The following is a 15,230-nucleotide window of genomic DNA, read 5'->3' as shown; positions in this document are numbered from 1 at the left end:
ATAGTGAAGCATCTCATAAAATGAGCAAGGTATTATTTTGTCTCATAAATGGCTGCAATTACATGTTGTATCTAAAGTCTCGTGTAATGCAAAGGTCGTTCACCTCGCCGATCTCTGATCCTTGCACTTGTCCCTTGCTGGATAAATTTTATGGACATCCAAGTGTGTAGTGTATTCTAACAAAGCAAAACACAATAACCCACAAAATACATATCAATTATCCATACAAGAAATTCAGACATTTTATCACTGATAATTCAGCTTTGAAGAATTTTTTTTTTCCTCTGGAGATCTGAATTACCAAACTGAAATAACAGCTTTGCTAAGAAATTAATTTCTAGGCACTTTGTAGGCTTCCTTTCCTCATGTATGCTTTTTCCAACCAAATATTCTTTATTTAAATGTCAGTGATGAGCACTGTATCCCAGCAGCAATTACTTACCTATCTAGATATTTTTCTTGGTAACCATAATATAAGGTAAGTAGAAAACCCACTTATTTTCTACTTTTTCCTTCACACAGTTTGGAAGAAAGAGAAACAATCTTGCTGATTGGATCTGTATGTAGGTGACTGTATCAGAGCAAAAAGAAAGATTTTTTTGCTTGCTATACTGTTAAGTTATGGTGTGCGCACTTTTTAGTTCTAAAATCTTTCTCATTTGATTGTCATTCTCTGGTATTTACATCTGTATTTAAGAAGTTATGTTTTTTCAGTATTAGCTCTAAGCTATAGCAATGGAATTCTAGAAAAAATGGTGTGTTTTTTTTCTCTCGTTGAGGTGGCAGACATTTTGTATATTAATACTGTGGAAAATTTTTCCTAGCAATTAAATCAAAAGCTGGTAACAAAGGTAGTAGAGGAAACAGCTTTATGAAATATTCTGAATAAATGAAGAAAATCAGTTAAGCCACCTACTTTTGTTGCTTTTAAGGGACTTTTTTGGGGGCAAAATTGAGGTGTGTGGACTATAATAAGTTTTGCTTTCTAACTTCCCCATTTAAGCTCTGCTTTGTTTGCAGACTTGTTAAGCCGTATTTTAAATAAGTAAGCAAATAAATAAAATGCTTGACAAATGGGGATCTCTTTGAAAGTCACTGGAACTTCAGTATCCAGGCCAGAGTTGCCATCAGAGTGTAAGGTGTTGGCACATTTGAAGTTTCATCCTTCATCTTCTCTTTCTTTGCAGTAATCAAAGTCAAAGGCATTACCAAGAGCAAAACTTAAGGCTTCAGTAAGATGGAGGTCAGGGCTCAAGGAGTGAATAAACAGGATTTACTCTAGCACTGCTTTTCCAACCCTCTTATTTCTCTTTCTTCACAGTGTGCTTACATTGTTTAATAGCGTGATGGTAAGTGCTGAGAAAAATATTTTCTCTTTTGTTTTATTGGAGTGCTCTTGAGGAGGAGAAAAGCTCCCTTTAAGAGAGATTAAAATCTTCCTGGATACATTAAAAAAAGAAAAGAAAAGAATATGTTGGCTAAAAAGTGTTAATGTGTAAATGGCAACACGTTGTAAGTTAGAGAAGTGCATAGATTATGGTGATTTCTGTCTTTATCACGGGTTTAAAGTAAATGCATCTGCGTGTCTTCTTTCAAGATTTAGGTTAATGTCTGAACTGAAATCTTATTTAATTTCTGTTCAGTTCAACATTTTGTGTGAGAATTACTCCTTTCATAGCATGCTAATAAACTAGTCTGCATATGAAATAGTTTAATAAATACAGCTTGTCAGTAAAAGCTTTATCTGAGATTCAGATCACTTCCAATAATGTATGGGGTGATGTAAGCTCAAATGTTTTCCTGGCAGGTGCATGCCACAACTGATAGTAAATGCAATTAAATATTTCAAAAGTGTACCTGCTGGAAGAAGACAAGTGACCCAACTGCAAATTTGTGCAATTTTGTCAATTCTAATATAGTGACAAGTCCTGAACGAAGCCAGTGCCTAATTATACAACAACACCCACTTTTGGGGTGTTGTTAATGTATCTACTGTACAAAGAGAATTCTAATTTGGGAATTCAGTGTGATGAAAATTGTATGGAGTCAATTTGTCACGTTAGTGTAAATATGCTAAAACTCTCTGGCCTTACACGGAGTTATATTTAATCTTACACCCACAGAAAACCTGTTTGCGAGCTCTCAAGTTACACAAGTAAAAATGTAAATGATATTTGCAAGCCTCTATCATTATGGAGGGAATCTGAAAATTAAAATGAAGCTTTTGACTTTTATGTGCAGTACTAGGACTAATTGTAATCAGATGACTCTGCGGAAAACATGACAATCTTTGACTAGTCTGAGAATGCTAATTCTCTTAATATGAAAGTGTTTCAGACTCTGTTACTCTGTAGTATCATTTGCCAATTTTTTTTGAATATAGAAAGATTTAATGACTACTTCAGTTGGAATATTATGAAATTCTAATCCAAATGCTTTAAGTTTTTGAGTTTCATGGTGTTGCACCTGACTAGAGGTCTTTTTCTACTACATAAAACTTTTCCATATCTTGATAAAAATTCTTAAAATTACATGGAGAATTGCCTTACGAGTCCTGTACAAGTTGTCACTGTGTCCATGTCAGGATACAAATGGTCTCTGCTTATTACTGTGCTGGAGTACTTATTGCTATGATGGCTGAGTTATGCCATGCCTTTTTTGCCTCACTCTTTGCTCTAAAATTGACCTTTGGGATTGTCAGGCCTCTGAGAAGATGCTGAGTAAGAATATTCCTTTGCTCATGGAAGACCAGATTAGGGAGCACTTAAACTGGATGTGCGTAAGTCTGTGGGGCTCCACAGGGTACATCTCTGAGCATGAAGGTACCTGGCTGTTGTAATTGCACGGCCACTCTCTGTTATCTTTGAAAAGTCATGGTTATTGGAAGAGGTTCATGAGGACTGAAAGAAAGCAAATGCCCTTCCTATCTTTGAATAGGGCAAGAAGGAACATCTGGGGAACTGCAGGTTGGTCAGCCTCACCTCAGTGCCTGCAAAGGTCATTGAATACCTAACCCGCGAAACCTTCTCCAAACACACAGAGGACAGAAGGGTGACCAGTAGTCAGCATATGTTTATGAGGTTACCTGCTTAACTGGCATGAAAGCCCTCTACAAGGTGACTGGCTTGGTGCATGTGGAGAAAGCAGTGTATGTTGTTTAGTTTCAGGTTTTTGACCTTGTCTTCCGTAACATCTTCATTGACAGATGGGTAATGGATTAAGTAGTGAAGTGGATCAAAAGTGACTGAATGGCTTGTCCCAGAGGGTTGTGGTCAGTGGCACAAAGTCCAGTTGGAGGCTAGTACACTAGCTATGTACCTAAGAGTCAATATTAGGGCTAGTGCTGTTCCACATCTTCATTAATGACCTGGATGATGAGGGCAGAGTGTACCTTCAGCAAGTTTAAAGATGATACAAAGCTGGAAGGAGTTGGCTGATAAACTGGAGGGCTGTGGTGCTGTTGAAACAGACTGTCACAGGCAGCATAGAAAAGAATGTCTTCATGTTCAACATGGGGAGGTGCAAAATAATGCATCTAGAGCTATCTGCAGATAAACCCCTGCACTAAAACAGTCCCGGGAGTCCTGCTAGACAACTGTCGATGCACCAACAATGTACCCTTATGATAAAAACAGCAAACGGTCTCCTGGGCTGCATTAGGAAGAGTGCTGCCTGCAGGTTGAGGGAAGTGCTCCTTTTCCTCTGCAGAGCACTGTTAAGGATGGTCAAACACAGTAGCACAGGCCGCCCAGAGATATTGTGGAGTCTCACTCCTTGGAGATCTTAAGATCCCACTAGGACACAGTTACGAGCAACTGGCTCTAGTCAACCTTGTTTGAGCAGATGGGTTTGGACCAGATGATCTGGAGAGATCTCTTCTAGCCTAATAATTGATGCAGTGATTCTGTATATTCCTTTTTCTACACTCTGTTCCTCCAAATAAACAAGATCTATGCCATGTTTGACAGTACTGTTAGATGATGTGACTTGTGAGCATGTTGGAAACTGAGCCCTGAACCTTATAACAGAACTAATTATCTAAAATTAATTTGCAGTAAACAGTTACAGTTTGAAAATTGAAATGTGTGGAATAGTCTTTGGGAGAACAGAAGGAGTTTTGCCCTTTGACAGAAACGTCATTTCTAATTCTTTGATTCTGTCCCAAGTTTGTAGAAATGTCTTTTTTCCAGAAGAATGTTTTTAATTGCAATATTTCTTTCAGAAGCTGTTTCTTTCTTTTTTCCCAAGACGTTTGGCTTGAACATGAGTTTCTTATCCCAGGAGATGACCTCCCTAAATTCCAGTTCTAATGAAGTAACAATAGATCTCTTCCAGAATGTGTTTTCTGCTTTTAAAGTCTAATAGTAAGCTTCAAAGGGTTTTCTAGAAATTGTGTTTTCTGAAAAATCTTGGTAATTGAGATCAGTGTTGGAAACATATAGTGCTGGAAATATACACTGATGGTAAATGGAAGTGCTTCTTGGTGTTTGTTTGTAAGTGGTTCCGTCTGATTCTCAGGTTCAGCATCCATCTCACTCAGCTGTTCATTCCCAGACTGAGTCGCGCAGCTCCAAAGCTTTTATTTTGTGCCCCAACCACTCAGGAATGAAGCAAATCACTGCTTTTCTAGCTCAGCTATGCAATTATATTTAATGGGGAAAAGTCATTTACGTGTCTGTCTAATAATTCAGAAAAGCTGCCATTAAGGGATGATCAGTCAGTGTAATCCCTTAGATTTTACTGCATGCTTACGTATAGTTTATACAGAACTGTATACTATTTTCTGTTTGAAGAAATAAAAACTCAGTGGCACTTTAATGACATTTAGAAGATAAGTTATCTTTTGTATTTTGTGGCTGGCTGTGCACACACCATGTATTGTACTTACATGGTGGATTTTTTGTTCATTGGTTTGTTTTAAAGAAAGTTTGCTTTTCTTAAAAGAGAAGTCTGTTTTCTACTCACTTAAAAGGTAATTCATTAATTACGTGGAACAGCAAATGAGAAGAGAACACATACAGGATATTGCTACTGAGCATGACTATTCAGGTCTGATGATATAAGTAGCAGACTGCTACTCGTGTTCTGATTTTCTTGGAAAGTGAGGAAAGCTACAGAGAAGTGATGTCATTCTGCATGCATGAAGATCACCGTTGAGCTGAAAACTCTAGTAGTGGAAGAAGGAGTAGAGGATTTTCTGTGTCCTTATGTGTGCTACTAGAATAGTTAAGATAATAAAAAATACAGTGCTTCTTGCAGTATGTTCATTAAAGATGCTTAATCCCAGTATTACACTGTATTTATTATCCTCCCTAAGGAGCTGGAAGTCTTTCATTTGAAACAATGCAAAAACTATTTCCCTGAATACCTCTGTTGATTCTAGAGCTGCTCCCACCCACTGTGTTCATTTTGTCCAGGAGCAATGGGAGGCAAGTGGCATTTTGCTAGCAGCACTTTGAAAGGCGTGGAAAACTTAATACCTGTTTTAGCAGGCAAGGAAGAAGTGTTTCTGTCCTTGGCTGAGTGTGCAGTCTTCAGGAGCAAAAGAAAATTATATGTTATTCATCTTTTAATTGGTTGATGTGCAGCTTTTTTATTTTCTGATGCTGGCTGTTACTTGCAAGTGCTTTCTCTCTCCCTCCCTCATCCAGCCCCCCAGCCCAAACCTGGAGGGCAGCCCAGAGGGACGTCCTTTGGGAAACAGCAGCAGTGTTTTCCCCACGGGAGCCGCCTGCAGTTAAGCTCACTGATCCCAATGTCACATGACTTGCAACGCACGGAGCAGATTGACGTCCGGCACACACACTCAAACTCTTTGGATAGCCAAAAAAAAAAAAAAAAAAAAAGAAGAGGGGGTGGGAGTGAGGAGGGAGGTTCCCTTGCCTTTCCTCAGCACTATTAATTCCGGCTGGAGCTTGTTTGCCGCGTGCTTGTTTCATGGCAGTAACGAAGAAGCAGTGCTTACCCAGTAGCTCAGTGCTCTCAATGAGGTCAAGCTGGATCAAAGGCAAAGCTCCTGTGGAAACGCCTGCTGTAAGTTCTGCTTTTTCCACAGCCCCTCCAAATGAAACGTCGCCTCGACAACAGAGCCGGGCTTCAGTGTTTTATGTCTCCCCTGACTGATAGTTTTGTGTGAGGTTGTCGGGTTTATGTTGATTGAACTTGTCAATAAGGCATCAGCTGCTGTGTGCTTTGGGAGGAAAGGGATTATTGTTCTGTCTTTCTATTTTCTGAGGGAGTGAGAAGAGGAAAGTGTGGTTTTGTTCTTTTGAAAAGCTTTAAGCTGTTGAGGGTACGGCTCACCAGATCTTGTTTTATGTAAGCTACGTGTTCTACTGCCTTAAATAAAGTAATTGTGGGGTGTCTTTTAATTGTCCTTGGATCTCACCAAATAGATATTCTTTTGCAACTAGTTACCTAACATGTATTTAATTAAAAAGATAAAGAAAGTGGAAAGGACTTAATTAAAATCTTGAAAAGGTGCAGCAACTAAATTTCAGCAACATCCTCCTTACACCAGCTGCTCACCTGCGGGGTCACTGACGTGATATTCAGAAGTACTTCCTTTGAAACCTAATCCTGCGCATCAGCTTTTTTTAATGAAACTTTCACTTACAGAGACTTTCAGTGAGCTGAAAATGTTCTCCTTCTATGTAGCAAACTCGCTGTTTCTGTGGGAATGTGATGCTGTGCATGAAGGAATGCTAACTTCTGCGGGTGCTGTTGGCACATTTGCAGCATGGGCTTCTTGGGGAATAATGAAATTCTGGGCTGTAAATTTTTTGAATACGTAACCCAACTTTCATTAAAAAAAAAAATAAAAAATAAAACATCTGGAAGGCTTGCAAAGTGGACTGAACAAAAATACTAGCTCCTGTTAGTGTTGTTAATATATTGTAAAACCCCAAGGGAAATAGTGTCACAAATCATGATCCCTGTATGCTGTCAAGTTTCTTTTGAAGGGAGATGGCATGATGTCTTTTGAGCTTCAGCTAGTGTGTCTGCAAAATGGGCAGCATTGTCACTGTTACAGAGGGAAGCAGTGTAATGTTGCAAATGTCAAAGATTCATGGCATTGCCTTACCTCCACTCATCTCTCTCTCTCTTTTTCTTCCCCTAATATGTGTATAGTTTCTTTATCTTCTTCAGTTAATAGTATGGACTATATGGCCAGTGGGTGCTGGCTAATGCTCTGTTTGAGGCTTATTTAGGTGTCTAACTTTAGAACTGGGATAGAAGAATGGGGAAAAGAAAGTGTGAAATCTGGTCTTGCAACATCTGGGTGATACATGAACATGTGCTGAAGATATATGTGCAACAAACTTGTGAAGACTTGTTTGCATTTGTGTACTTCTGTTTATTAAATAGCTTAACATGCTGTTACCTAACATGCTGTGATTGTTTTAATTATTTTTTTTTTGTCTGACATCTGACTGCAGTATAGATAAGAATATAATGTATAAATTAGCGTCTGATACTTAATACTGGTGTTCATGAAGGGATCAAAATACTCTGTGAACCCGTCACTGGCTTTTTATTCATATGTTTCTTTTTCAACAGCTTGTCTTTTTTTCCCTTGAACAGCTTCATTTTAAATGTATGTAGTAGAGAAAATTATTTTTGTCATTTTGGATGGTGATATTCCTTTTCATTTCAGCGGTTAACATCTGAGTTGATCTTAGTTGAAGATGAAGCGACGGATACAGAAGATAATGAAGAGGAAGATTTAGGAGTCATGGAGGATCAACGTAGTGTAATTCTCCATCTCATCTCTCAGCTCAAACTTGGCATGGACCTTACCAGGGTATGGACGCAGTATCTTTTTCCTAATGTGTTTTTTTTTTTTTGTGGATTTAGAAATTTTTTTTTAGAGATTTTTCTTATTTTTTTTTTTTTACAAATCTTACAAAACAACTGTATATATCCCACATGTATATTAAGTCAGAGTGCATCAAGCATGTGAGGAGCCGTAGTGTCAGTTTTAAGGAGATTCGTGCTTGAGTTACTGCTTTGTGGAATGAATCCCTTTTAATTACTTGGCAGCTTCAATTAATTAGAAAAAGAACAAAGTAATGGTAAACAGGACAGTCTTCAGTGTATCATAGTGCATGTCTGTGCTCAGCAGCTCAGCAGTTTGACATTCTGTACGTCCTCCTGGTTTTGGAGCCATTATTGTCATGAGCTTATCCATACAGATGTGAACAGAGAAGTAAGGTTACAGAGAGATTTCCCATAAGTAGTTATGAAGCAGCTGTGCAGATTATTTTCATGGGCATTTGCGTATTTTGAAGAGTTGCATCTGCTTTCCTTTTGATCTTATGTATTAATCAAAATCTATTTTTACTATTTTGTACAAAGTAAGACATTCTCAATGTAGTCTTCTCTGCTTCTTCTAGAACAATTGACACTATTTATAAATACTTACATTTTTAAGACTGTGCAATTCCATGATCTGTTCCTAAGTATAGCTATTGAATAGCTACTGGGAAGTTAATGTTTTGTTCTAAAGAGGACAAATTTTTCATCATTTAATATGTTCATAATTTATACTTGTCACTTCTTAGTACATCTGGTGTTGCGTACAGTTCATTTTTGTTTTGTTTCTCTGTCATTCTTCAATAATTAATAGCTCTTCCTTTTTTCTGTTTTGGTTGGCTATGACTGCTGGAATCTGTGATGTTTAAACTAGACTAAGATTCCTTATCTGTTAGTTTTGTGTGCGTTGAAACATTCTGTCTTCCTCAGTGAATAAGGCTTTTCTTTCTGATTCCTGGTGTCATCTTTTTGTCTTAAGAGGCAAAAATCCCAGATGCACCATTGATGTAAATAAATTTCTGTAAATAAATTTCTGTAAATAAGAGAAGTGTAGACATGTATATGAAGAGTGGGTAGGTAAATGAATACGATAACCTATTTGTCATGCAACATTCTTGGAGCATGGTTTTTGAGGGTAGCAATGAATATCATCCGATCTGTGCTATGGCAGAATGTTAGTGTGCATGAATGTGTGTATAATGCCTACAACCTGAAAAGAAGAGCAGGCATATGGCAGAGTTAGATCTCTCTCGTGTGTGTGTGATGCATGACTACACATATGATGAGTATTGATGAGACGTGCCACATGTGCACATCACTTTTCTGACCATTTTAAGGATTAAAATAAAAAATTACAGGACAGCTGTCTGCATTTTTTTTCTTGTTTTTTATTAACTTTGCTAACTGACATGAGGCCCTCAGGGCCACAGACGTGTGACAGTAAAGCTCAGTTTGTTGGCTGTACCGCTTACTGTTCATTATTCCTGTGGAAGTCAGATTTCAGATAGCCTTGGTGCTAGTCAGCTTCTGCTGGAAGTGCTTATGACACAGTAGTTGCTAACATCAGAGGATATTTTTGTACGTTTGCATTTTCCTCTGCCTTCTTCCCTAGGGTTGTTTCTTTTTTTTTTTTTTTTATGAGCTAGGGACTGTAGGATGACGTGCACGTGAACAAATAGCTCTTCTTCTGAGCCCTTACTGACTTTTGGTTCTGGATGCATAATCATTATTTTCTTGAATCACGTCAGAGGAAACAACATTACATTAGTGCTGGCCTTGCTTGCAGTGACATGAGTCTCCTACAGTGATAATAGCCACATTTAGCGTCGTAGAGGTGTTTCACTTTTGAAACGTGTCATGCTGCCATGCCTTTTAATGAAGAATTAAGCAGTAAAACATCGCTGTGAAATAAAAACCTCACAACGAAGAACCAAATCTGCATGGGGACTTGCTAGAACTGACTAAACACTATGGTGGCTAAATGGACTTCAGCAGCTGCTGGAGAGATGGGGGAGCAGTTTGTAGTGGCAGAGCACAGCACAGCACTGATGCCTTGGACTGGTTTCAGACTTTACACTTCGCTTAAAATTGTTATTTATGGGGAGGAGAAGAAAAAAAATAGAAAAACAAAAGGAAAACCCTGCCACACTTATAAATTGTTTATTATTTGGACTTTTCAAAAACAAAAAACAGTACCAGAAATCTCTTCTAGCCTAATAAATGTGTTGGCAAATGGCTTCTGATGGGTGATTGCTCACCCCATTCCCTTACCTTCCCTATGCATCTTAACTGTACTGAAAAATAAGGGGCTGCCGTTCAGAGTGGAAGTGTTACTGGTAGTTCTGCAGCCTATCAGCCTGTTGTAAGTAAGTTCTGCAGTTTGTTCACAGTGTCTTATGGTTTAAAGTTGCAAGATAAATGCATATTGTAATTAAAAACATAAGTGGGTGGAAAAGACCCTTATTTTACTCCCACAATGAGGCAGATGACCGTAGAAGGCTTTTGTCCCTCTAAGGTGGTGAAAATCCCAGCATGGGGTGTGCTGGTCAGGTTTCTGAAAGAGTGGGTTACAGTGCTGACACCCATCTTTTGCCTCCCAGTAAATCATGGAAATGGTAATAAGTATCTTTATTTGTAAGAACTTATGCTGTACCTTTCTCAGTTGCATTCAGACCTGATTAAGTATGTTGAATTCAAACCTATCCTCTTTTTAATATCAAGGGAAAGGGAAGGATATCATTTAAACAACTTGCTTTTCACAGGGAGACCAAGAATGGAAGTCAACGTTTTAGTGCACCATCAGGCAATTCTTTGCTTTAGACTTTGGCAATTTGATATTTATTTTGGAGAGATTCTGCTGTCTGTTTAGTTGTTATGACAGCTTTTCCTCATAGGAAAATATGAGATAGTGTTGACCTAATGTAATTTAAAAAAAATGAGAAAAAAAAAAAATCCTGTTGTGGTCCAAAAACAATATAAAAGTAGATAGTAATTGTATTTTTCTAGACTGAGTTTGGCTGCTGAAGAGTCCAAAAACTCATTCGTTTGAAAGGTAGAGTAGTAGCAGAAGTGCATGGCAGGAAAATTCAGTATGCCTTCCAAACTTGTTTGTTTCTATTTGTTTTATTTTCCTGAGGAAATCAAGAAGGGATGAGTTACAAACAAAAAATTTCTGGTGTGATTTTCTGACTCTGTTAGAGGGTGATGGTGTTGCATACTGAAGATTCCAGGCAGTGAGATTACTTTGTAAGGGGCAGTGTTTTCTAGATATTTTGTAAAGCACTAGAGCTTTGTAAGCTTTGAAACTCAGCTTCTGTATGTACTTATGCCTCCTTTTGAGGAAACAATTCAATTACTCTGTTTTGCAAAGGATCCTTACCTGCTACAATTGAGGGTGCATTTTCCATTGTAATTGGGGCTTTCGAAGCAAGGTCATGTGAGCTGGCTTTCACATTTCAAATTGATTACTGAAACTGAATAACAAAAATGTCCAGTTTTTCATTATGTCTCCTTAGTGATTGTGTTGGCATGGCTGTGTTAAGTGTGTAGATGCAAGGCAGCTGGTGTCTGAGAGAGTGGGTATGGGGGCTGTGTTTTCACAGTCAAGCCAACAGGATGAAAGCACAACAGTCTTAATGTTGTATCATCAAATTTGCATAATCTTAAGCATAGCCCATTGCTTCCTTTTCTTCTCCTCCATTTGTGCTAATAAAGGTCACTCTTAGAGTTGGCCAGTTGGACATGAAGAGAGACGCAGTGCTTTTTATTCAGATGAGTTTCCCTGCCCTTTCTATTCTATACAGTGATAGCCACTGCTGGCATTTCTAGACACCAGTGGTAGGCTTTTTCTGTGTTACTGGCAGTTTCCCCTTTGATACCCTGGTACAATTCATATTAAAATGAGATTCTGTCGCTAATGCTGAATTGAGTTTTTAAAAATGATATCAGAAAACGAATATTTGGTCAGAGTGAGAATGTTGCAAGGAAGAAAGAGTTGTTTCAAGAGCTAAAAATACTGTAAGAAGATCTCTTTCTACTTTTACTTCCAGATTTTAACTTTCACCTTTAAAAAGCAATCACCTCAGCTACTCCTCCACCCATCACAAAACCACAGGGCTCTGAGGACGGTATTTGGCACTCAGTAGATTACCATGAATAGTGTAAAATTAAGGTCTTGACATCTTTTGGGGACTCATTAGTTTAGTAATAGAAACTGTGTAGAGTCCTCAAGTGTTACAGAGTCTGAGGAATATTACAGAGAGAACTTCTCTTGATTTATGTCTAAACTTGTAAAAATATTAGCCAAAGAATGACTGTATTATTTATACTCACACATGCACAGAAGGAGAGAGAAAATGAGCATGCATGTTACCAAATGGAGCAGCGATCTGGTTTTGTTTTGTGGGGGCATGATGACTTACCGTGAAGGAATTAAGATTGTTTGAGCCATCGTGAAGAGATGTTTTTTTTCACACTTGCGAGTTTTCTTTAGAAAGAACTAAATTCTGAATAAAAGTTTGATGGCTTCTGTTCCATTAACTATGGGATGCATAGGTCTGAACCGTGCTTTGGTTTCATGTAGAATAATACGATGAGACGAAAGGGCAGAGCAAATGTATTTGTTTGAAAAGTGATTCTCTGTGTGTTCTGAATAACCTTCCCTTTTGGGGAAGGGAACAAGCAAATATGGAGGAGAGTTAAAGGGGAAAAGGAAGCGAACTGGAAGAGAAAAGCTAAAGAGCTACTTTAATAGAGGACAGCAGTAGTTCTGTACCTGGCATCACCGACCCATTTGACTCCAGAGGGATATCTGTGCCAGAAATCCCTTGTTGGCTGCACAGCAGTGAGCTCTGAGCTTCCCTGAACAAGGTATGGAGGGCAGGAGGAAGAGAGAATGTGGGAAAAATGGAGAGAAATAAATTATTCTAGGTCACTCCAAGAAGTTTTATGAAAACTTCCAACAAAGCATTATTCCTAAGGGGTGGGGGCATTGGTGACATCTGTGCTGCCAGATGAGCCATTCGAGATCATGCCCAATTCACTCGGGACGGCTGCCTGCCATGCAGCCTAACTCGCACTCAATCCCAGCATCCCTCTAGGCCCCATGGGCCTCTCTAGTCCCAAGACACTGATGTAACAGCTTGTGCATTTTTGTTTGTTTCAACTTGGGTGAAATAAGGTAGAGGCACGCAGTGGCTTCCTGCAATCATGTGGTGGGGGATGAAATGGAAGAGGAGTGCCACATGCTCTGGGGCGACTGGAGAATGGAGTAGGAAGGTCAGGCGGAAACAGTGATAGGGTATGGCAGACATAGTCTCAACCTGAAGCATTTTCCTGCCTTAGAACCTCTTGGGAAAGGCCTTTGGTGTGATTTTATCCTTGGAAACAGACTCAAGATTTATCTTGGGTTGGATCTGGTTGGCCTGATTGGAAGGGACTTAAAGGGAACAGAGTTACATATGCATGCACAGCGGGTGGCCAAGGACCTGGGAGTGAAACTGGGAGCCCAGGCGCTTGAGGTACTGGATAGCTGTACACAGTACAGAGAACTAATGATGCCTCTGCGGTTTCTAAGGACCCAGCCAAGGAGTCTGGCCAGGACCAGTCCACGTGCTACAAGCTGAGGTTTGTGGCTGAACAAACTTTGTCACTTAGATTAGGATGCATATGTTTATATGCAAAACCCATCTTCTTAATGGTTCGGGAACGTGTGCTTTTGTTTTGGGGGGTTGTAGTCAGTTGGGTCTGTTGATGCTAGAACTAAATCAGTTTACATCAGAGTATGGGGTTTTTTCTGCCTTGTGAACCAGGAGAGCAATGTGAACAATAGTTTGTTTATTAACTGAGAGGAGAGGAAAAGGAGAATTTCCACGTGATCGGAACAGCACATCCCTGTTGCATGAGCTACTATTGAGAATCATAATGAAATAGGAAGCAGCCGGCGCAGCTATCAAGGCTGCTGCTTTTTCCTTTACCCATTATATACACTGCAGAGGAAGGGAAATTGCTGTTACAGAGGGAAGGAAAATACATTATATCCTGAAACTTGGCTAGGCCAGAATTGCAGCTGTCTTAACTGTTCTCCCCCCCTACCCCTCTCTGTAGTATGATCATGGGGAAATCATATCTGCCTTTGTCTGCTTTGCATACAGGTAGTGCTTCCAACATTTATTTTGGAGAAAAGATCCCTGCTGGAGATGTATGCAAATTTCATGGCCCATCCAGACCTGTTTTTGTCAATTGCAGCTGGAGCCACTCCTGAGGAAAGAATTATCTGCTTTGTGGAGTATTATCTAACAGCTTTTCATGAAGGCCGAAAGGGAGCTGTTGCCAAGAAGCCCTATAACCCTATAATTGGTGAAACGTTTCATTGCTCATGGGATGTGCCTAAAGATAAAGTGAAACCATTCAGAACTAATGGTGCCTCTGCGGTTTCTAAGGACCCAGCCAAGGAGTCTGGCCAGGACCAGTCCACGTGCTACAAGCTGAGGTTTGTGGCTGAACAAGTGTCCCATCATCCACCGGTATCTTGCTTTTACTGTGAGTGCAAGGAGAAGAAAATGTGTGTGAACGCTCACGTATGGACCAAAAGCAAGTTTATGGGCATGTCAATAGGTGTTTCTATGGTAGGTGAAGGTAAGAAATGTGATTTTATTTTATTTCTTGACCTAATGTTATTAGAGTCAAAACAACAGAAATGTGTATTTATATGGGATGGTTAATTATATCTGAAATATGGAATCATAGAATCACTAAGGTTGGAAAAGACCTCATCTTGTCCAACCATCTACCTACCATCAGTATTTCCCCACTAAACCATGTCCCTTAGTACATCTAACATGCTTCTTGGTCACCTCCAGGGATGGTGACTCAACCACCTTCCTGGGCAGCCTATTTCAGTGCCTGACAGCTCTTTCAGAGAAGAAATTTTTCCTAATACATGGTCTAAGCTGCAGTAGCAATTGACTGAGGACAGTATATTTTGTAAGAACAGTTTTAGTTTTCTTCTTCACTTTTAAAGTAATATCCAATTAGATATTGGAGATTTACAACTGGAGCAAAGAAATAAGTAAGCAAAAGCATTGGTATTTAAGCTCAACGTTCTTACAGTTTCAATAAAGAATCATGGCTTCTGTAGTGCTTACTATAGTAGCGTATTGTCTCAAGTTTTGTGATAAGCCAAATAGTTGCTATCAATCACAATTTGCTGTTTCATATGTACACATTCAGCTTTGTGATAAACTGCTGCTCAACAGGAATTCAGAAAAGCAGGGAGTCAGCGAATTATTAATGTGTGATATGAACTGATAAACACGCCTGTATCCATCTTGTTACTGACTGCTAATTTATTAATTTAATGTTTCAAAACAGTTTTGTCCCTCTTGATATTTGAGGGTAATCTCTGTCTGTCGTAT

The 15,230-nt window shown here is 39.1% G+C and overlaps 1 protein-coding gene across 1 annotated transcript in view; it reads left to right on the top strand.

Moving 5' to 3' along the window:
- The window catches only part of OSBPL10 (oxysterol binding protein like 10), a 100,249-nt gene that overhangs the window by 70,813 nt on the left and 14,206 nt on the right, over positions 1 to 15,230 (top strand). Inside the window, exons 7-8 of the mRNA XM_085226405.1 lie at positions 7,658 to 7,804; positions 13,968 to 14,451. Of these exons, the coding sequence (XP_085082531.1) occupies positions 7,658 to 7,804; positions 13,968 to 14,451 (631 nt within the window). The remainder of the gene's footprint in view (positions 1 to 7,657; positions 7,805 to 13,967; positions 14,452 to 15,230) is intronic.

The sequence above is a fragment of the Meleagris gallopavo genome, chromosome 6, assembly GCF_905368555.1.
Source record: "Meleagris gallopavo chromosome 6, MGAL_WU_HG_1.1, whole genome shotgun sequence".
Lineage (NCBI taxonomy): Eukaryota > Metazoa > Chordata > Aves > Galliformes > Phasianidae > Meleagris > Meleagris gallopavo.
The sequence above is the reverse complement of the archived record's forward strand: the minus strand, read 5'-3'. Positions and strand labels throughout refer to the sequence as shown.